General features: G+C 37.4%; 1 protein-coding gene and 1 non-coding gene across 5 annotated transcripts in view; one reads left to right on the top strand and one right to left on the bottom strand.

Annotated features, from left to right (window-relative positions):
- Cep350 (centrosomal protein 350) overlaps positions 1-21,687 on the top strand; it is a 138,951-nt gene that overhangs the window by 54,859 nt on the left and 62,405 nt on the right. For all 4 annotated transcript variants that reach the window (XM_042674539.1, XM_042674538.1, XM_042674537.1 and 1 more), the window contains 9 exons: positions 268-421; positions 3,527-3,696; positions 4,743-4,926; positions 9,976-10,178; positions 10,881-11,044; positions 15,297-15,407; positions 16,270-16,410; positions 17,657-17,793; positions 19,034-19,156. In XM_042674539.1, coding sequence (XP_042530473.1) covers positions 268-421; positions 3,527-3,696; positions 4,743-4,926; positions 9,976-10,178; positions 10,881-11,044; positions 15,297-15,407; positions 16,270-16,410; positions 17,657-17,793; positions 19,034-19,156 — 1,387 coding nt within the window. The remainder of the gene's footprint in view (positions 1-267; positions 422-3,526; positions 3,697-4,742; positions 4,927-9,975; positions 10,179-10,880; positions 11,045-15,296; positions 15,408-16,269; positions 16,411-17,656; positions 17,794-19,033; positions 19,157-21,687) is intronic.
- Positions 2,963-3,041, bottom strand: Trnaa-ugc. The gene has a single exon. It is a non-coding gene; the product is annotated as a tRNA-Ala (tRNA).

Below are 21,687 nucleotides of genomic sequence, written 5' to 3'. Positions count from 1 at the left end.
GGCTTATGTATTGGTCATTGTTGAAATTGAGTAATGGATACTTTGATTTCCCTATATTGTGTTATTTTCATTTATATTTGAAAATTTTCCTAATAAAATGTTCAAAATATACCTTGCTAGATAAGAAGGTAAATTGAAAATAGGCCCAGGTAAAAGCAAACAAGACTCTCTCTACATATCATTAATCTCTATTTTCTAGAATGCTTTGCTTTGCTGATAGTTTTTTTAAATTTTAGTTTTTAACTATGCTTCAATTATTTCTTTTAGCTGGTTTTGAAGACAGATTAGAAAGAGGAACATCAGCATCACAGCCTTTGAGTGCCCTCACAACCCCTTTAAGCAGTGTTTCATATGAAGATGATTTTGTCTCCTCTCCAGGGAGTGGAACTTTGACAGAAAAAAAGTCAACTCTTGAATCTAAGTAAGCAACATGGACTAAAATCTGAAGAGTAAAATAAACGTACAAATAAGAACTATGGCTTGAGAATAAGCCAAAATTTCTTGTTGAATGATACATTTAGAGGCTATATGTAGAAGAACATGGACTCTGGTTTTAAATCCTTAAAATCTCATTATTAGTTGCTTAGTATTTGTGCATATCACTTAACCTCTTTATGTGTAAGTTTCCTTTATTTTAAAATGGAGAAAATATTAGTATCTGCCTGCATCCCAGCATTCTTTTTTTCTGGGGGGGGGGGTTCTGGTCGTGGGGCCTGAACTCTGGGCCTGGGCGCTGTCCCTCAGCTCTTCAGCTCAAGGCTAGCGCTCTACCACTTGAGCCACACCACCACTTCCGGCTTTTTTTTCTGTTTATGTGGTGCTGAGGAATCGAACCCAGGGCCTCATGCATACAACGCAAGCGCTCTACCACTGAGCCAACTTCCCAGCCCCCAGCATTCTTTTTTTTTTTGGTCGGTTGTGGGGCTTGAACTCTGGGCTTGGGCGCTGTCCCTATGCTCTTCAGCTCAAGGCGAGCGCTTTACCACTTGAGCCACAGTACCACTTCCGGTTTTCTAGTGGTTTATTGGATATAAGAGTCTCATGGACTTTCTTGCCCCGGCTGGCTTTGAACCATGATCCTCAGATCTCAGCCTCCTGACTAGCTAGGATTATAGGTTTGAGCCATTGGTGCCTGGCAACATCCAATAATTTTTTGTTGTTGTTGTTGGTTGTGGGGCTTGAACTCTGGGCTTGAGTGCTGTCCCTGCACTCTTCAGCTCAAGGTGAGTGCTTTACCACTTGAGCCACAGTGCCACTTCCAGTTTTCTAGTGGTTTATTGGAGATAAGAGTCTCACTGACTTTCCTGCCTGGGCTGGGTTTGAACTGTGATCCTCAGATCTCATCCTCCTGAGTAGCTAGGATTACAGTAAGCATGAGCCACCAGAGCCTGGCCATCAGATAAATGCAAGGCATAGAACTGCAAGACTTTATATTAACTTATTTTTTTAAATAGCCTGAATGGGTATGATATTGATAATATTCCTGTTTTAGAGCAGAAACTGAAATGACTTATTAAGTGAATTAGACTTTGCTGGAAAGAATTTTTTTTTTAATGGTTAAAATAAATGAAAATAGGGGGCTGGGAAGGTGGCTCTGTGGTAGAGTGCTTGCCTAGCATGCATGAGGCCCTGGGTTCTATTCCTCAGCACCACATAAACAGAAAAAACGGGAAGTGGTATTGTGGCTCAAGTGGTAGAGTGCTAGTCTTGAGCTGAAGAGCTAAGGGACAGCACCTAGACCCAGAGTTCAGGCCCCAGGACCGGCAAAATAAGTAAATAAATAAATAAACAAATGAAAATACTAATTACATTAGTATATTTAGTTAATTAAAATTAACATGCGATTCTTCATATTTTTTGCACACCAAAGTTATAGTCCACATAAAATTATTTGATGAGCTCACAAAAATTAGATATAATTGGAAGAAGAAAAACAAATCTTATTAAAATTATACAGGAAAGGTATAGTTTTAACTTTTGAGCTATAAGAAAAGATCTTTAAAATACTTTAAAAGATTTAATGCTGTGACACTTACATCATCAATTAATATGATTTAATGCATTTTATCTGCAGGTTAATGTTAGTATTCTCTGTAAACTTACTGGAGAGAAATAGTTATGCTGTATAAAATTACAAAGTTGTGTAGAAATAGAGACCAAACTTCGTGGTATTCAACATCCTATTTTTTCTCTCCCACATCTGAAATACTAGTTTATTTATATTGGCTCAGCTTTAGTAAACAATTCACCTGACATTTTTCTGAATAATAAATTGAGCCATAGAGAACAATCTGGGCTTTATACTGACAAGGAAAAAAGAAGAATGGAAGCCACCTTTGGTTATAGTTAAATTCTTCTGGTGATTAAGTAGATTTCTTTCTTTTTTTTTTTTTTTGTCAGTCATAGGGCTTGTACTCGGGGCCTGGGTGCTGTCCCTCAGCTTTTCAGCTCAAGGCGTGCTCTCTACCACTTGAGCCACAGCGCCATTTCCCGTTTTCTGGTGGTTAATTGGAGATAAGAGTCTTATTGACTTTCCTGCCCAGGCTGCCTTTGAACCGTGATCCTCAGATCTCAGCCTCCTGAGTAGTGAGCCACCTGCACCTGGCTTAAATAGATTTTTAAATGTCTTTAGTTTAACCACGTTTTAAGACCTTTTTCTTATTTTCTTGATTTTTATAAGTTTACTTAATAAAAAGTTTAATACGAAATATACACGAACCACTTTTTGTATCAGTAAAAATAAGAAGACACATAGAGTTCTGTGCTCAAAGTCATTACCTTTATTTTAAGGCTTCTAACAAGATGATCCTGTTTCTTTTTTTCTTTTCTTTTCTTTTTTTTCTTTTTGGGTCCGGTTTTGGGGCCTGAACTCTGGGCCTGGGCGCTGTCCCTCAGCTCTTCAGCTCAAGGCTAGCGCTCTACCACTTGAGCCACAGTGCCACTTCTGGCTTTTTTCTTTTTTTGCTATGGGTGCTTGGGAATCGAACCCAGGGCCTCATGCATGCAAGGCAAGCGCTCTACCACTGAGCCACCTTCCCAGCCCTTTTAAATGTTTTCTTTTTTGTTTTCTTTTTTTTGGGTCCGGTCATGGGGCCTGAACTCTGGGCCTGGGCACTGTCCCTCAGTTCTTTCAGCTCAAGGCTAGTGTTCTACCACTTGAGCCACATCACCACTTCCGGCTTTTTACTTATGTGGTGCTGAGGAATCAAACCCAGGGCCTTAGGCATGCAAGGCAAGCGTTCTACCACTGAGCCACCTTCCCAGCGATCCTGTTTCTTGTATTTGCTCTATTTCAATACTCTGTTGCCCTCTAGTTGACATCTCTATACACTACCACAAAATTCATAAAGGGAGTTAGTTCTCACAATATTCTTTGGACATTCCTTTTCCTTTTAGCAGCTTCTTGTCGGGGATAGGCTTGGTTATTGTGTCTATTCTACACATTCAAAGTTGCTTAAAAATAGAATTGTAACCTCACTCAGACTCCATATTTTTTTCTTCAGCCACTTTTACTTTTTCTTTACAGTATTATTGGTAGCAATTTAAGCATTCAAGAGGGCCATTCTAGCAGAAAACTTGCCTATGATGTTTCTTCTACGGATGTTACTTCTCAGCACTCATCAGGAGCCCTGTCTGTTGCATCATCTCATTCATCTACTTCGAAAGGAAAGAAGGGAAAAAAGGAAAAGATGGAATGTAAGTGGAATTATGCATGGTGACTTTTTCTCTTACCAGTGATTTGATGGTAGTGCTCTAAAGTTATGATTTGATTCTATAAGAAGTTAGAGGAATTTCTTCATGATAGTAAAGAAGTGTAGGCCAGGTATGGTGGTATATTCCTGTAATACCAGCTACTCAGGAGGTAGTCATCAAGATGATTATAATTGAGGCCAGACAGGGTAAAAAGTTGGCCGAACCCATCTCAACAAACAAACTGGATGTATTAGTGCATGTCTATAGTTCCAGTTGTGTGGGAAGCATAGGAAGGATTATGATCCAAGGATAGCCTACGCAAAAAATGTGAGACCCTATCCAAATATAACTGAGGCAAAAAATAATTTTTCAATAATCTCAATAGGATATATCCCTACAAAGTAAGGTTACTTATTTATTTATTTTTGTGCCAGTCTTGGGGCTTGAACCCTGAGCTTTTTTGTTCAAGACTGGGGCTTTGCTGCTTGAACCACGGCTCCACTTTTGTCTTTTTGGTGATTAAGTTGAGATAAGAGTCTCATAGACTTTCTTGCCTGGCCTGGCTTTGAACTATGATTCTTGGATCTCAGCCTCCTGAGTTGCTAGTATTATAGGTGTGAGCCATCAGTAATTGGCAAAGTAAGTTCATTCTTAATCAGAGAATATAAACATTTTTTATGAATCTGGCTACACAGTTTTTACTATTATGGAATTTTCAAGAAGAATTGTGTAACTATGTTGGGAACTAATACTATTTTTCTCTTACCTCAGCATTTTATCTTTAAAAATCCTTATTTTTTGGTTATATTACTGGTTGAATAAAGAGCTGTTTATTAATATCAAGTAGAAGGTATTGATGGAAGACTTCACTTTCTTAAATGAGAAAGATTAAGTGCTTTATTTTAGGTCTAGAAAACACATTTTAAAATAAGTTAAAATTTCAAGTATTTTTGTCCATATTTTTCAAGTATTTTATTAAAATCTATAGGTTAGCTATATAGCTCAGTGTCTCTAATGTCAGTCATATTTATAAGAAATTTGTGTTCCAGGGTTTGATTCATTCACTGGAAATGTTCAGAACTTACTTGATGAGGAAAAAGTACAATCTAGTTCAGAAGGTGGCTCCCATCAAGGAAAGAAATCTAGGACCAGTGGTAAACTTTCTGCTAAAGATTATGAGCAGATTTTTGACACTGAAAGCACTTTAGAAGAACTTTCTGGGCATTCTGTGAGGTATAGTATTTTATATTTTGATTCACATATAACTAACATAATAGTATTAACATAATAGTGTGAAGAATCTATTTGGTAAATTTCAACCTAACAGTTAACTATGCATGTCTGAGCTACTGTAGATTGTGTATGTTGTAAATAGTAGACTTTATGACTTCGCTCATAGCTCTAGACTATATTTTAGAATGTGGTCACCTTTCACTTTAATTGCTCTAATCTTTCTAGGAATTTTGTGCCTCAAATATGACTAGTTTTGTGCCTGAAAGCCCTTTATTGCCATGGTATACTTGACTGTTTTTTGCAAAAGCATGTACTTTCCTAGAATGAAGTGCTTTGAAAAGACAATTACCCCATCAACTCAAACAACCTAATTCAACTTGAAGAGTTTTCACTGAACTACCATAAAGTATCTTATTTCCTTGTCTACAAAATTTTCTTCTCAGCTGTTTCTTCAACTCTTTAAATACAACTTCTTAGTATCTTTTTGTCATAGGGTTGATATTATTTATTCCTCTGAGCTTTTCTCTCCTGTGCTGCTGACTAACCACTCAAAAACAGATTTTGAGGTCTGGGAAGGTGGCTCAGTGGTAGTGTGATTGCCTTGCATGCATGAGGCCCTGCGTTTGATTCCTCAGCACCACATAAGCAGAAAAACCCGGAAGTGGCGCTGTGGCTCTAGTGGTAGAGTGCTAGCCTTGAGCTGAAGAGCTGAGAGACAGTACCCAGACCCAGAGTTCAGGCCCCACAACCAAAACAAAACAACAACAACAACAAAAAACACCCGGATTTTGAAATATCACTCTTATTGCTGACCTCAACACTTGCTCAAATCTTTTTAACATTATTTACTACTTACCTTGCTGTTTACAAATGAACTGTAGTCATTGCTTCCTGTGTAGTTGCTGTTCTTTTGTTCACATGACTTTTAAGTATGCACTGATTCTGTCCTTCTAGAAATTGAGGTTCTAAGGAAACAGAATCATCATTCTTCAGGGCTGGGAAGGTGGCTCAGTGGTGGAGCGCTTGCCTTGCATGCCTGAAGCCCTGGGTTCGATTCCTCAGCACCACATAAGCAAAAAGAAAAAAGCTTGAAATGGTCTGTGGCTCAAGAGCGCTAGCCTTGAGCTGAAGAGCTGAGGGACAGTGCCAGGTCTAGAGTTCAGGCCCCACAACCGGATTCTCCCCTTCCCCCCCCCCCCAAAAAAAAAATCATCTTTCTTCATTTACTCCTTTTTCTCTTCCCTTACTTTTCCCTTGCTCTTCTCCTTCTTTTTTTTTTTTGTCTGTAGTACTAGGTGTTAAAATCAGGGCCCTGCGGTTGCTAGACAGGCACTCTGCCTCTTGAGCCATCCCCTTTGTGCCCTGTTTACTTTTCACGGCTCCTTTATGATGAGGCCAACCAAGACTGTGAACCTCTACTTGTGCCTCCTCCTGTCACTGCCCCTAGCCATTAGCTGCAATAGAGTCTCATTCAGTTTTTGTCTGACTTGGCCTCAAGCCACAATGTGATTGAAATCACTATAAACATATTTTTGGAAATGCTGGTCAAAGTGAATCTTTTCTGCAATGGTAATAAACAATTATAAACTATACAAAGGATACTAAATTTGTATAAAACCATAGAATGAGATACAGAGAACTTACTTTGTCTGCTGTAGTGCTGTGATTTAAAATGATTATTCTTTTTAGGGTCCCTAGATGAATTTAGACACTGTTCAAAATATAGTAATGTTTCTTTATCTGTGGTTTTCCTTTCTGGGGTTTCAATTTAATCATGATCAGCTGTGGTACAAAAATATTAAATGATTCTTAATTTAAAGTACACATCATTCTGAGTATCATAATGAAATCTCACACCATATAACTTCATCTTCTCCCATGTGAATCATCTCTTTATCTAGTATACTTAAGCTGTATACACTCCCCATTTGTCAGTAGCCCTCTTGGTTACTAGATTGGCTGTCACTGCATTTCATAGTGCTTGTATTGAACTAAACTTTATTTTACTTTCTAGTGGCCCCAAAGTAAGGATATGCTTCCTTTAAGTAAAGAGGTAAAAGTTTTTGACTTAAAAAAAGTCACATGCTGAGGTCGCTAAGATCTGCTTGTAACAAGAATTATTTTCTGTATAAAATCATAAAGGAAAGAGAAATCCATGCACATCATATTGCAAAATTTGCAAATTCCAAAAATTGCCACTGTACTATGTGAAAAGTACTTAGTTAAGCTATGTATAGGAGGAATCACAATATGTATCAGTTTGATACTATCCAAAGTTTTAGACATTCAGTGGAGTTCTTGGAACATAACATCCACATATAAAAGGTAGCACTACTGTAATATTTCTACAAGCTTTCTATAGAAAATTAAAGGCTTTGTAAACAAGTGACTGGATTACTTTTAAAATTACTTTTTAAATATTCATGCTAGTTATAAGGAAAAACTTCTTAAATTTTATCTCATAATTTTATCAGAAGCTAAAGGAAAACTTGTTTTAGTCCAGTAGAAATCACTGAATTGTGCCAAATACTTTATATAGAGTATCTGAATAATTTATGCAATAAATAAAAATTTAGTGTAAGGGAACATGCTTGATATGATGAGAAATAATGTCTTTTTTTTAAATCTTTTCTTGCTGGTCCTGGGGCCTGGGTGCTGTCCTTGAGCTTCTTTTTCTTAAGCTTAGCTGCCTACAACTTGAGCCACAGTGCCAATGCCATTTCTGGCTTTTTTTGAATAGTTTATTAGAGATAAGAGTCTCATGGAGTTTTTGCCTTAGGAGGACTTTGAACTTCGATCCTCAGATCTCAGTCTCCTGAGTAGCTAGAATTACAAGCATGAGCCACCAGTGCCCAGAAAAATAATGAAATCAAGTTTTTAATGAGTTTACTGTCTGACAGAGAAACACTATCTACACATGACAGAGAAACACTATCTACACATGACAGAGAAACACTATCTACACATGACAGAGAAACACTATCTACACATGACAGAGAAACACTATCTACACATGACAGAGAAACACTATCTACAAATGACAGAGAAACACTATCTACACATGTGACTTATGTTGCACTAAATGCCTTAGAAGTTGTTACTATTAACTGTTTTGAGAGGCTATTTAATAGAAAGTATAGGGAAAAGGAATAGTCTTACAAGCTATATATAAACAGGTGAATATATGTGAAATAGATATGGATATTGTGAAAATATTTCTTATGTGATTCTGGGTCAGTGGAGAGAATCAACCATTTTTACATTGTAAATATAAAATGATATATAAAATATAACTTGTAAAATTATATTTTAAAACACTTATAGGATAATGTCTTTTACATATATTTGTGTTTTTATTGATACACAATGGTTATTTTAGAAGACTTTGTGATACCTGTACATTGTAGAAGGAAAGAAGTAACAATTTAATTGAGACCCCCTCTTTCCCATTTTATTTAAGGCACAGTTTGTGCCCAATTTGTTTACCACTGAACGTCTAGAAATGAAAGGAGCACTCATAGTCATTCATCATTGAATATAATTTTAACTTTATTGTTGTTAAAGAGATGATATGCAGAGGGTTTACATTTACGTGCGTCATAGTGTCATCTGTTCCCACACTCTCTCCCATTCCCACTCATGAGTTGCATAGTTCACTTTCATCCGTGCCCAGTGTGCTCTACAGCTGCACTTTTTAACCCTTTTTCCTCAGATTCTGAGCCCTCCCCCCACCCTTCTACAGATAAGGTAAAGAATACAGAATGATCAGAAAAAGAAAAAACATTGAAAAAAGTCCTTTGTTTCCCTTTCTTGGCAGTTTGTTTCAGTATGTATATTATGTAAACATGTGTGTGTAAACATATGAAGAGGTATTGGCTATTGCACCTTTGTGATCATCTCCTAAGACTATCCTCTTTTGGTCTCACTATGTGAGTATCTAGAATCCAGCCTAATTTATCATATGCTAGTGCATTTTAGAATTATCTTCCATACATCAGAGAGGATGTGCACCATTTGTCTCTCTGAAGCATACAGAAAGATTTTTGTAGGTTAATTTTATATCCTGCTACTTTGCCAAAGTGGTTGATCAGCTCTAAGAGTTTGGGAGTGGAATTTTTTGGATCCGTTAGATATGAGATCAAGTCATCTATAGATCAAGTCATCTGTATATTGGGATAGTTTAATTTCTTCTTTCCTTATGTGAATCTGAATCCCTTTTATATCCTTTTCTTGCCTTATTGATCTGGCTAAGAATTCCAGAACTATATTGAAGAGGAGTGAAGAGGGTGGGCATCCTTGCCTTATTCCTGATTTTAGGGGAAATAGCTTTGGTATTTCCCCATTTAGTATGATGTTGGCTATTGGTCTGTAATGTATAGCTTTTATTGTTTTAAGGAATGTTTCTTCTAAGTTTCTCCAAAGTTTTTAATATGAATGGATGTTGCATTTTGTTGAAGGCTTTTTTGGTGCGTCTATTGTGATAATCATGTAGTTCTTGTCCTTGGTGAATATAATTTTGAAAATAATTGTAAGTAGTTGTACACAGGGGCTTCCAGTCAGCATCTCAATTTCTGTGTACAACTACTTACAATTATTTTCTTGATCAATGTCACCCCTTCTAGCATTCTCTTCCATCCCATCTGTCTCAATCCTACCTGTATCCTCAAGTTTCCTAGTTCCATTTTTACATATGTGCATTGAGTGTTAGGACTTTTCACCCATGATTCCATTTTCCATTTGTTTCCCTCCCCCCAACTCTAACCTATCTCAGTAAACATTTTCAGATTTTCTGGTATTCATTTTGTTAATTGTTGAAAGGGGTTAAACCGTGGAAATTCATTCGAGTATACTATATATTTTAGTTAGGTTGATTTTGTGTGTGTGTGTGTGTGTGTGTGTGTGTGTGTGTGTATTGTGTGTATGGATATGGTCCTGGAAATGTTGCTTAAGAAAGAAGTGTGTATTGTGTATTGTTCTTATAATTTTTTTAGCTGGTTCTTGAAGTCATTTCCTTTTTCTAATGTCTTTATGAAACAAAACTACTTCTAGTGGCTCATCAGACAAGGGAAGATCTCAGAAAACTCCAACTTCACCTCTATCCCCAAGTTCTCAGAAATTGTTACAGTGTGACCTTCCAGGATCTTCAGTAGAGAGATCTAAGTCTCCAGTCGTGATACCTACAACTACAACAGGATTGAAGTCCACTGCAGCTTTCACTGATACAAACAAAACAGAGGCGGCTGCAACACCAGGCAAGTAGATTCATGCACTTACAAGTTTTTTTTTTTTTTTTTGTTGGTTGTTGGGCCTGAACTCTGGGCCTGGGCACTGTCCCTGAGCTCTTCAGCTCAAAGCTAGTGCTCTACCACTTGAGCCACAGTGCCACTTCTAGCTTTTTCTGCTTATGTGGTGCTGAGGAATCGAACCCAGGGCTTCATGCATTCAAGGCAAGCGCTCTACCACTGAGCCACCTTCCCAGCCCCACTTAGAAGTTTTTAACTGTGAATTTTTCCTGAAAATTCTTTATCTTTCAATTGAGCCATAAGGATATGTTATTTCAAGTCAATTTGATTATTCTTTAAATTATTTTTTAAAAAGTATAGGAACTTAAATACTGAAAAGCATGAGAGATTGAATAGTGGCAATTTTTCCCATGTTGCCATCATTCGTCAAAACTTACCTGAAGATATATCCCATATATGTATTTCTAAGTGCTTATAGGTGTGTGTGTGTGTGGTGTGTGTGTGTGGTGTGTGTGTGTGTGTGTGTGTGTTACACAGGTGCATCAGGAGATACTAAAATAACTATTAAAATACATTGTATTACTAAGTCACTGTTTTTGCTACAGAGGAAAGCAGAAATGATTTCAGTTCTTAAAATAAGAAATAAATTTCAGAAATCTGAAGTGTAATTTCATGTGAACTTTTCTATTTGACAATCATTATGCCCTCTAGGTTCTAAGCGTTTTTCTCCTGCTGGCCTCCAGCATCGTATGGCAGCAGAACTCAATTATCTGAGTGCTATTGAGGAGTCTGTGCGACAGCTGTCAGATGTGGAAAGAGTTAGAGGCATTTCACTTGCTCAGCAGGAGAGTGTTTCTCTGGCTCAGATCATAAAGGTATTGGTGGGATTGTCTTCTTTATTATTCTGTTTTTTTTTTCATCTTTTCTTTGTTAATTAAAATAGAACATATGGTAGAAGAACATTTGGTAAAAGAACAATTGTGTAGTCATTCTTTCTCAAACACTGTTTTCCATTAAGTATTGCTTTGTTTTAATGACAATGTGAAAATTAAATTCTTAATATTTTCTGTTTTCATTGACTGTTAGAGATGAGTGCAGTTATTTTGTTTAAATGCTTTGGTTGTTTCTGAGACCCAGGTGTTTGATAAAATCAGACAAATGAGGACTTTGGCTTAGCAGGCAAAAATCTAGAGGTCTAAGCCATGTTCCTCAGTGGTAGGCTATTGTTTTTTGTCATCGTTTATTTTTTAAGTGAGGTTTTAGTGACATTCAATAAAGTATGCAGTTTTGATGATTTTTTAAACACACACACACGCACACACACACACATTCAATAAAGTATGCAGTTTTGATGATTTTTTAAACACACACACACACACACACACACACACACTCTCTCTCTCTCTCTCTCTCTCTCTCTCTCTCTCATCTAATCCAGATACAGAATGGTTCAATTACTCCAGAAAGCTGATACATGCCCACTTGCAGTTACTCCCTCCACCCCTGCCCAGGAAATTGTCATTTTGATTTCTAGCACAATGAGTTTATTTTTGCCTATTCTAGAACTTCATGTAAGTTAAAATATAATTTGAACTCTTGTGGGTAGCCTATTTTAGTTGGTATAAATGTAATATTTATCCACATCATATCTTCCTACCCCCTGTCATATTAGGGTTGAGCTATGCTTTCAGCCATTTTTTACTTTAGTTATTTTAAGGTAGGGTCTCCTGCTTTTGCCTGTTTTGTCCTCTTACCTCGACATGGTTGGCATCACAGGCATCATGTACCATCATGACCAAATTATTGATTAGTAGAGGTCTTGCTAACTTCTCGCCTCACACTTGTCTTGAAGCATGATCCCTCCTGATCTGAGCAGCTGGAATTACAGGCACTTAGCGCTTTTTAATTTTTGCCTAGTAATATTCCAAGGATCAGTATGTCACAGTTTGTTTATTCAGTTGATACACATGTTTCTACTCTGAATCTGATTTATAGCTCTATGTATACAACATATTTCATTTTTCTTACAAAAATAACTGCTTTTTAATGGCTTGTTCAGTATAAATATTTGATTGCAAGAAGCTGCCTTACCATTTTCCAAAATGTTTGTAACATACTCATATAGAAGTAGGTAAGAATTTCAGTTGTACACAGTGCTTACTATCATTTAGTATTGTCAGTCTTTTTAAACTGTAGTCATTCTGAGTGTGAAGTAGTGTTGTTAAGGTTGTAATTTTTATTTCTCTTAAGAATAATGAAGTTGATCATCTTTTTTGTTTGTTTGTTTATTTATTTATTTATTTTGGGTTTGGTCATGGGGCTTGAACTCGGGGCCTGGGCGCTGTCCCTCAGCTCTTCAGCTCAAGGCTAGTGCTCTACCACTTGAGCCACTGCACCACTTCCAGCTTTTTTCTTTTTGCTTATGTGGTGCTAAGGAATCGAACCCAGGGCCTCATGCATGCAAGGCAAGTGCTTTACCACTGAGCCACCTTCCCAGCCCCTTTTTTTGTATATTTTAGTGACCATTCTTACATTTTTTTAACTTCAAATCTATTTTCTTTTAATTGCAGAGTTATAGGCATTCTTTATAAATTCTGAATCAAGTTTACTTTTTCCATTCTTAAAATTACTTTCTATAGTGCAATTTTTAATTTGATATAATCTTGTTTTTAACTTTTTTTCTGTAACTATAACCTTTTTCTCTTTTGGGTTTTGAGGACAGGGTCTCACTGTTCATATTCAGCCCAGGAAGGCATGGAAACCTTGATCATCCTTCCCCAGTCTCCCAAGCTCTAGGATCACAGATCTGGGTCACCATGCCCAGCTGAACCTTTTGTTTTCTAAGAGCTCTTTGCCTACCGTAGATGTTAAGATGTTTGAACAAAGATATTCTTATCCTTCCCAAATGTTTTTCAGTTTTTACTTTTAAGTGTGTGATCCTATCAGGTTAATTTGGGAATTTAAAATGAGCAAGGAGTCAAAATTTCATTTTTCCTTTATATGAATGTTCAGTTGTTTTAACATTATTTCCTTTAAAACATTTGAATTATATTAGTATTTATCATGCTTTTAAGTAATCACTTTCATGTAAATTTTAAATATAGACTTTGTTCTTTTTTCAGGATGGTTTTGGCTATGCTAGAGTTTTTACATTTCCACATAACTTTTAGAATTAGTTTGTCAATTTTTACCTCCCTTGCTCTCCCCTCCCCCCCAAAAAAGTGAAAACAAACTATGCCTAATGGGATTTTGATTAGAAAATCATATTGAATTTATAAATCAGTCTGGGAAGAATTCGCATCACAACAATAGTGTATCTTTCAAATTTATGAACTTAATATCTTTCTGTTTAAATACTTCAATCCAGAAGTATAATTTTGACATAGAGGTCTGACTGATTGATTTTAAACTTTATTCCCAAATATTTTATTTTTTTATACTATTGTGAATGTGTTTCTTTTGATCAATTTTATTTTCCAGTTATTCTTCCAAAAATACCTAAAGACAATTTTTTTTGTGTGGGACTATTCCATACTTCGCAGAGAGTTCAACATCCTGTACGCCTCCACTAAGTACTAGTGATTGGATAACACTGGCAGTACAACAGAAACTGTATAGACATTTCCAAATGCTCCCTACTAATAGATGGGAAGGGATTAATGTCAATTTTGTTGCAAATCACCATATTGAGGAAACTGGTCTTAATGCAGTGGAGCTATTCACCTTGAAATCTGAATAAGTAGTAAGACATTATGATACTTTTAGGTTACTTTATAATTCTGGATTTCCAAATTTGCTCTAAATATAACTGAGTCAGTTTTCTAGAAAACTTACATTATTTGATACTACAGAAGAAGCAAAATCATCTTATGTCTGTAGCTACTGTTATATGGAATAATGACAAAAAAAATCTTGATTAAAAGGAGAACAAAGACAACTTTTGTTGTTGTTGTCAGTTGTGGGACTTGAACTCAGGGCATGGGCGCTGTCACTGAGCCTCTTTGTGCTCAAGGCTAGTGCTGTACCACTTGAGCCACAGCTCCCTTCCAGTTTTTGAGTGGTTAGAGACAAGAGTCTCACAGTGACTTCTCTGCCCAGGCTGGCTTTGAACCACCATCCTCAGATCTCAGCCTCCTGAGTAGCTAGAATTACAGGTTGGTGCTCAGCCAAAGACAACATTTTTAATGACATTGGTTCTTACAGTCAAAATAAAACAAAATTGTCAGATGTGTGGAATTATCTTTGTGTTTTTACATAGGAATTTTTTTTATCTTAATGAACAAGTTTAAGGCTGTAAGTTTTGCTTTTCTAGCCAGCTTTTTGGTAGCAATTCTTAATCTTGCTGCCTTAACTTTTTTAATGTTTCTATGAAAAGTTACTAAAATTTTTTTATATATATGTGTCCCAGTGTAGGACTTGAATTCAAGGCCTATCTAAGTGCTTTCCCTGAGCTTCTTTTGTTCAAGGTGAGCACTCTACCACTTGAGCCACAGTTCTACTTCTGGCTTTTTGTTGGTTAATTGGAAAGAATCTCGCATGGGGCCTTTACTTCCTGGGCTGGCTTTGAATGGACATCCTCAGATCTTAGCCTCCTGAGTAGCTAGGGTAAATGATGAACAATTGCTGACTATCCTGTTTACCATCTTATTTTTTTTTGGGGGGGGGGTCTGGTCGTGGGGCCTGAACTCTGGGCCTGGGCGCTGTCCCTCAGCTCTTCAGCTCAAGGCTAGCGCTCTACCACTTGAGCCACAGCACCACTTCCGGCTTTTTTCTTTTGCTTATGTGGTGCTGAGGAATTGAACCCAGGGTCTCAGGCATGCAAGTCAAGCGCCTTACCACTGAGTCATCTTCCCAGCCCCCTGTTTACCATCTTTTCTTTAGGCTTAAAATGATCTAGATCATTTGTGTTAGAAAGCTAGCATTGTGAATCAGCTGAGTAGTTCATGTCTGAAAACACCATAAATTCAGATGGCCAGTTACAGTCTGTATTATACATGATAGGCAGATCTTGCCTCAAAGTAGAAAAACAAAGAAAACAATCAAAGAAATATAACATTGGGTTTTATATTCACTGTGTTAAAAATTACTTAGCTAGAATTAATATTTGGCTATTTCTTTAATTTCAAGGCTCAACAGCAACGCCATGAGAGAGATTTGGCTCTATTGAAACTGAAGGCTGAACAAGAAGCTCTAGAGTGTCAGAGACAGTTAGAAGAAACTCGAAATAAAGCAGCTCAGGTAACTTACTTTGCAGCAGATACTAATTATTTCCTTTTTTTTTCCTTTTGGTTGGTCATGGGGCTTGAATTTAGGGCCTGGGTATTGTCCCTGAGCTCTTTTTCTCAAGGCTAGCACTATACTACTTTGAGCCACAGCTCCACTTCCAGTTTTTGAATGGTTTAATTGGAGATTAGAGTCTCATGGGGAGTTTTCTGCCCCAGCTGGTTTCAGACTGCAGTTCTCAGATCTCAGCCTCCTGTGTAATTCTTTAATTCTGAATTTTTATCTTAGAAATTTCACTAGAAAGCTGGGTGCCAGTGGCTCATGCCTGTAATCCTAACTACTCAGGAGGCTGATATCTGAGGATTGCTGTTCAAAGCCAGTCTGGGTAGGAAAGTCCATGAGACGCTTGTCTACAATTAACAACCAGAAAACTGAAAGTGGTGCTGTGGCTCAAGTGGTGGAGCGCTAGCCTTGAGCTGAAGAGCTGAGGGACAGCGCCCAGGCCCACAGTTCAAGCCCCCAGGACTGACAAAAAAAAAAAAAATTCACTACAACATTCTTTAAGAGTAAAAAGAAAGAGTATAAATAGTATTATGTAAATTTGTGTAAGTTTCATATCATTTGGTTCTTCTTACAACATTATGAAATAAATAGTCAAGCATTATTTCCAATTCAAAAAACTAGCACCTGAGATACATAGTAGTTATTGGTTTGCAGACACATCAACTATGAATTACGGAGTTAAGACTAAATATGAAATTCAGATAGTAGTCAAGTGTATTTTTCACAAGGAGTCAGAGTTTTATAAATTGAAACTAGTTGGGTAGAGGAGAAAATGAGCCTAGCATTGTTTTGTTTTTTAATCTTTTATTGCTAGGTCCATGCAGAATCATTACAGCAGGTGGTTAAATCACAGAGGGAAGTGACTGAAGTCCTCCAAGAAGCAACTTGTAAAATAGCAGCTCAGCAAACTGAGACTGCTCGCCTTACCACAGATGCAGCTCGCCAGATCTGTGAGGTAGGAGCCACTTGCGAGAACTATGAAAAATTAAATTTTTTTTCAGTGTTAAAAGTTTTGAACTGGGGCTCTAGTTTGTGCTTAGCAGGAATTCTCAGCATGAAGTTATACCTCCAGTCCTAATTTTTGCTCCTTATTTTTGTTTTTAACTTTTTTTTTTTTGTCTTTTTGGGGACTGGGTATCAAACCCAGGATGTTGCACTTGCTAGGCAAGCACTTTGCCACTGAGCTACATCCTAGCCCTGCTCCTTATTTTTGACATTGGATCTGGCATCCTGTTTGGATATATAGCTATGTTAGGCTTCATGGTAAATAGGATATCAGAAGCATACCACTGAGTCCAGCTCTTACTTGATAAAGTCTCTCTCAAATTTCTTTCTGCTTGGGCTGGTCTTAAACCTCAACCCAGCCGGGCGCTGGTGGCTCACGCCTGTAATCCTAGCTACTCAGGAGGCTGAGATATGAGGATCGCGGTTCAAAGCTAGCCCGGGCAGGAGAGACTGTGAGACTCCTATCTCCAATAAACCGGAAGTGGCACTGTAGCTCAAGTGGTAGAGCGCTCACCTTGAGCTGAAGAGCTGAGGGACAACGCCCAGGCCCAGAGTTCAAGCCCCACGACCGACAAAAACAAACAAACAAAAAAATAAAAACAAAAAAAAACCTCAACCCAACAGCTTCAATCTCCCAAGTAGCTAGCATTACAAGCATGAACCACTCATATCCTTTGATAGCTTCCCTTTATGCTTTTTTAAAAGTCATTTTTAATTTTAATTTTATTTTCTTGAGTCCTTTCTCAAAATTTTAATGTGGAAACAGTAACAGAAGATTTCAAAAACACTTTTAAGTCATCAGTAGAATGAATATAACAAGTAGTAATTGAATAATACCAAATGCATAATGCACGTAATAATTGTAAAAGTGATTATGAATAAGACAAATATGTTTCACTATTACTTACTCAGAGAAGATTTGGAAAAGAAGAGCTAATTGAATTGATTATTACAGGAAGACTTTTTAGATTGATATAATTGGTAAAACATTAAAAATTATGTATTTAATCCTTGAATTTCATAAGATGAACCTGTTGGGACTCACAGAGGCTAAAACTTGCCCATAACATTTCGTATTAGTGCCAGAATTTGCTTGCTTTTGATCCAGTGAACTTTGATAAATACTGTACTTCTTCTCAGTTCTACTCTGGCATTGTCTTTTTCCATCTCTTTCTCTTTTCTGCATTTGTATTTAGATGGCAGAATTAACTCGAACTCATATCTCAGATGCCATCACTTCTTCTGGAGCTCCCCTAGTGACACTGTATGACCACCAGCGGCACCACCTTCCAGACTTCATGAAACAGCTTAGAACCAGAGCTGAATCAGACAGGTTAGTGCTCATTCATTCAGCAAATAATATAATGAAGTATCTTTTATGTCTTAGCCATTCTGGGCATACTGGCAAAACAATTGTAGGTATATAGTTCAATAGGGAAGATAAACATTAGGCACATATTCAGTTAAGTGAGTTAACACTTACAAACAGAAATAAGTGTTATGAAAGAAACCCATGTCTCAGAGATACAACTGGAATCTGAATAGCCTGTGGATGCAAGAAGGTCAGAGTAGGAGTTAAAGAGGAAGAAAAGAGGAAGTAAAGCTTACAGTGAGAGTTAGTAGATAAGGAATCAATCAGTGATGTAAGGGAGGGAAAGAGTAGACAGATTGAAAGGACTGAAGGAAGAGGAACATGACACATTAAAAAAAGACCAATGTGATTGGTGGGAGTTTTGAGAATAGTCTGACCTGATGTATCAGTGTAAGACCTGGCAGACTAGGATTTTGGAGTTTAATTTAAGAACAACGAAAAGTTATTAAAGAAGTTTTCAGACAGAACTGGGTGACACGATCATATTTGTGTATGTAGTTTTCAGCCCATTTTTCTCTCTTGGGATTTGAGTTCAGAGCTTAACTACCACTTGAGCTATGTCTTCAGCTTGGCTTTTTGCTAGTTATATTGAAGATGAAGTTTCCCAGACTTTTTTCCCAGGCTGAAATTGAACTATGATCCTCCCAATGTCAGCCTCTCCCAAGTAATACTAAAGCCACCAGTGACCAGTTTGTGTATATTTCAACATTTCTTGATCATAAATTTTAATTGATTTATATCCATTGATATCAGGAGTGATGATGCGTTTATTTCCCATAAGAAATATTATTTTTAGGGCTGGGAAGGTGGCTCAGTAGTAGAGTGCTTGCCTTGCATGCATGAGGCCCTGGGTTCGATTCCTCAGCATCACATAAGCAAAAAAGAAAAAAAAACCAACCAGAAGTGGCGCTGTGGCTCAAGTGGTAGAGCACTACCTTGACCTGAAGAGCTGAAGGACCGCGCCCAGGCCCAGAGTTGAGGCCCCACAACCGGACAAAAAAACAGAAACAAAAAAAAATATTATTTTTGTGTTTTTTTCTATTGAATGCCTTTTACTCTCAAATGCTTTCTAATACAGTTCATAATTTATCAGTTCATAATGCATTCAAGATTTTTTCTGGTTTTATGTTAAACAGTCTTTAAAACCTTTCTCTTACTGGTGACTGAATGTTTAATTGTATTTAAAATTTTTTCTTTGTAGGATAAGTCAGTCTGTTTCAGTCTCTCAGAGTAAAGGAGGAACCATTGATTCAAAACATCAGAAATATTCCCCTTCATATGATAACTATTCTGAGTCTTCAAGATACAAGAGTCATGATCGAAGGTGAACAGTTTTTATCAATACAGTTTGATAAACTCTGACATATAGTGTAAACATTGCTTGTCCTTGACTTTTTTGTTGTTGTTGCTGCTAGTACTGTTGGGCCTGAGCACTCACTGTCCCTGAGCTTTTATGCTTAAGACTAGCAATCTTTCCCTTGAGCCACAGCTCCATTTCTGGCATTTTAGTGGTTAATTGGGGATAATTGCCTGGGCTGGCTTTGAATGTAGATCCTTCTATCTCAGCCTTCTGAATAGCTAGGATCAACAGGGATGAGCCACCAATGTCTGGAACCCTTCAGAGTGCTGGCTGGCTTTCCCCATTTTTCACTCAAAGCTAGAACTCTATCACTTGGGCCACACCTCCACTTCCTGGTTCCCCTGTTTAATTAGCCATTGTATAAAATAGTTTGTAATAATAATACAGTCACTGTTGCTTGAGAGCCTAGTTACTTAAGCATATATCATCTTTTCTTTAATTGTCACAGCAGTCTACCAAGGCATTTCATACTAATTTTTTTTCATACTAATTTTACAGATTAGGGAATTAGATACTTATGGAGAGGTTAAGAAATTCACCTAACATCACATGGTAGTGATATAAAATTGAACCTTGATTTATCTAGTCCCAAAGCCTGTGTTCATTGCACATTTTTTTTTTTACTAACATGTATATTGTTGTTTATTTTTTCATGAAATGAGGGTTTCACTATGTTGGTCAGGCTGGCCTTCAACTTGCTAATACTGCCGCAGTCTCTCAAGTACCTGAAATTACAGCCATATAACTTTTCCCTGCTTCATCAGAATCTCTCTCCCACTCCTGCTCTTCTCACTCCTCTTTCCCTTTTCCTCTCCTCTTTTCTTTTTTCTTGTGCCAATACTGGTACTTGAACTAGGGCCTCATGCTCTTGCTTAACTTTTGTGTTCTCTGCTGGCACTCTACTGCTTGGGCCACATCTCTTCTTCTGGCTTTTTTTTTAACTAGTTAATTAAAGATAACAATCTTTAGGATTTGTCTGCCTAGATTGGCTTTAAACTGTGATTCTTAGCCTCTTAAGTAGCTATGATTACAGATGCAAACTACCAACACCTGGCTCATCAATATTTCTTGACATTACCTTGTAGTAATTTAAACCATTATGAATAATATTGAATAGTTTGTCACTGTGTCTTGGCACAATTTAGTATCTATAGTTCTCAATTATGGTTTTGCCTTTAGATTAGATTTTGTGTGTGTGTGTCGGTCCTGGGGCTTGAACTAAGGGACTGGGCACTGTCACTGAGCTGCTTCTGCTCAAGGCTAGCACTCTACTACTTGAGCCACAGTGCCACTTCCAGCTTTTTCTTTTTATGTGATATTGAGGAATCAAACCCAGGTCTCTTCATGAATGCTAGGCTAGCACTCTACCACTAAGTCTGATTCCTAGCCCTAGATTAGATTTTAAAGAGTATGTCCTAGCATTTTTATAGGTAGATTACCCACATTGTCAAGCATAATGAATCTCACTTTAAAAATTGTAAAATTCGAAATCATGAAACAGTGTGATAAATTCTAACAAGTGTTGAGTACTGTCAGACACCTGTGTATATGAAATTCTATGACTTTTACTTAACCTTTACCAAAAGCTATCTTCACTGATAACTCATTTAAGCCACTAGATTACTGTATTGGACTCCTAATAGATCTCTTCATCCTCTGTTCTTTCCCTTTCTATTCTCTATTGATTATCTACATGGTAATCAGTTTGTTCTGAAATTTGCAACCAGTTTAGTTATTCACATGTTTAAAACCTTCAGTATTCTTTCAAACCATTTAAGATGTAATCCAAATGATTTAGGATAACTTAAAAGTATTCTTTATGATTCATTGGTCTCCACTCCTCCCTCCCCTTCCTTCTCTCTCTTTGCCAGTCCTGGGGCTTGAACTCTGGGTCTGAGCACTGTCCCTAACCTCCGTTAGCTCAAGACTAGCACTCTACCACTTGAGCCACAGCACCACTTCCAGATTTTTCTGTGATTAATTGGAGATAAGTGTCTCATGAACTTTTCCTGCCCAGGCTGGCTTCGAACCACCATTCTTAGATCTTAGCCTCCTGAGTAGCTAGGATTATAGGTGGCTCACTTCTATCTTTTAAACATCTCTCTCCTTCTCCCCTCCTTTTCTCTTTTCTCCCTTCCCTCTCTTTTCTCCTCTAGTCTCCTCTCCTCTCTGTTTGTGTTTATATGTTGGTGTTGGGAATTGAACCCAGGTCTTCATGTAAGCAAGGCAAGTGTTCTACCACTGATCCACATCCCCAGTCTAATAATTCTCTTTTCATATTAATTTTGACTTCTTCTAATTCCTGAAAAGAACTTTGCTGTCTTTTATTATATGTACCTTCTTTCTACACCTTTCTGCATATTTCATTTAGTTTACCTTTATTTGCTCTTCAAGAAGTAGTGTTGGGCTAGGCTGGACTGGGATGGCTTGTGCCTTTAATCTCAGATTCTTAGGAATTACAGATCGCAAAAATAGAGACAGCAAAGTTCAAGGCC

This window comes from Dipodomys spectabilis, unplaced genomic scaffold (assembly GCF_019054845.1).
Source record: "Dipodomys spectabilis isolate Male_0828 unplaced genomic scaffold, ASM1905484v1 ptg000019l, whole genome shotgun sequence".
NCBI classification, from domain to species: domain Eukaryota; kingdom Metazoa; phylum Chordata; class Mammalia; order Rodentia; family Heteromyidae; genus Dipodomys; species Dipodomys spectabilis.
This window is presented reverse-complemented; position numbering and strand designations above follow the sequence as displayed.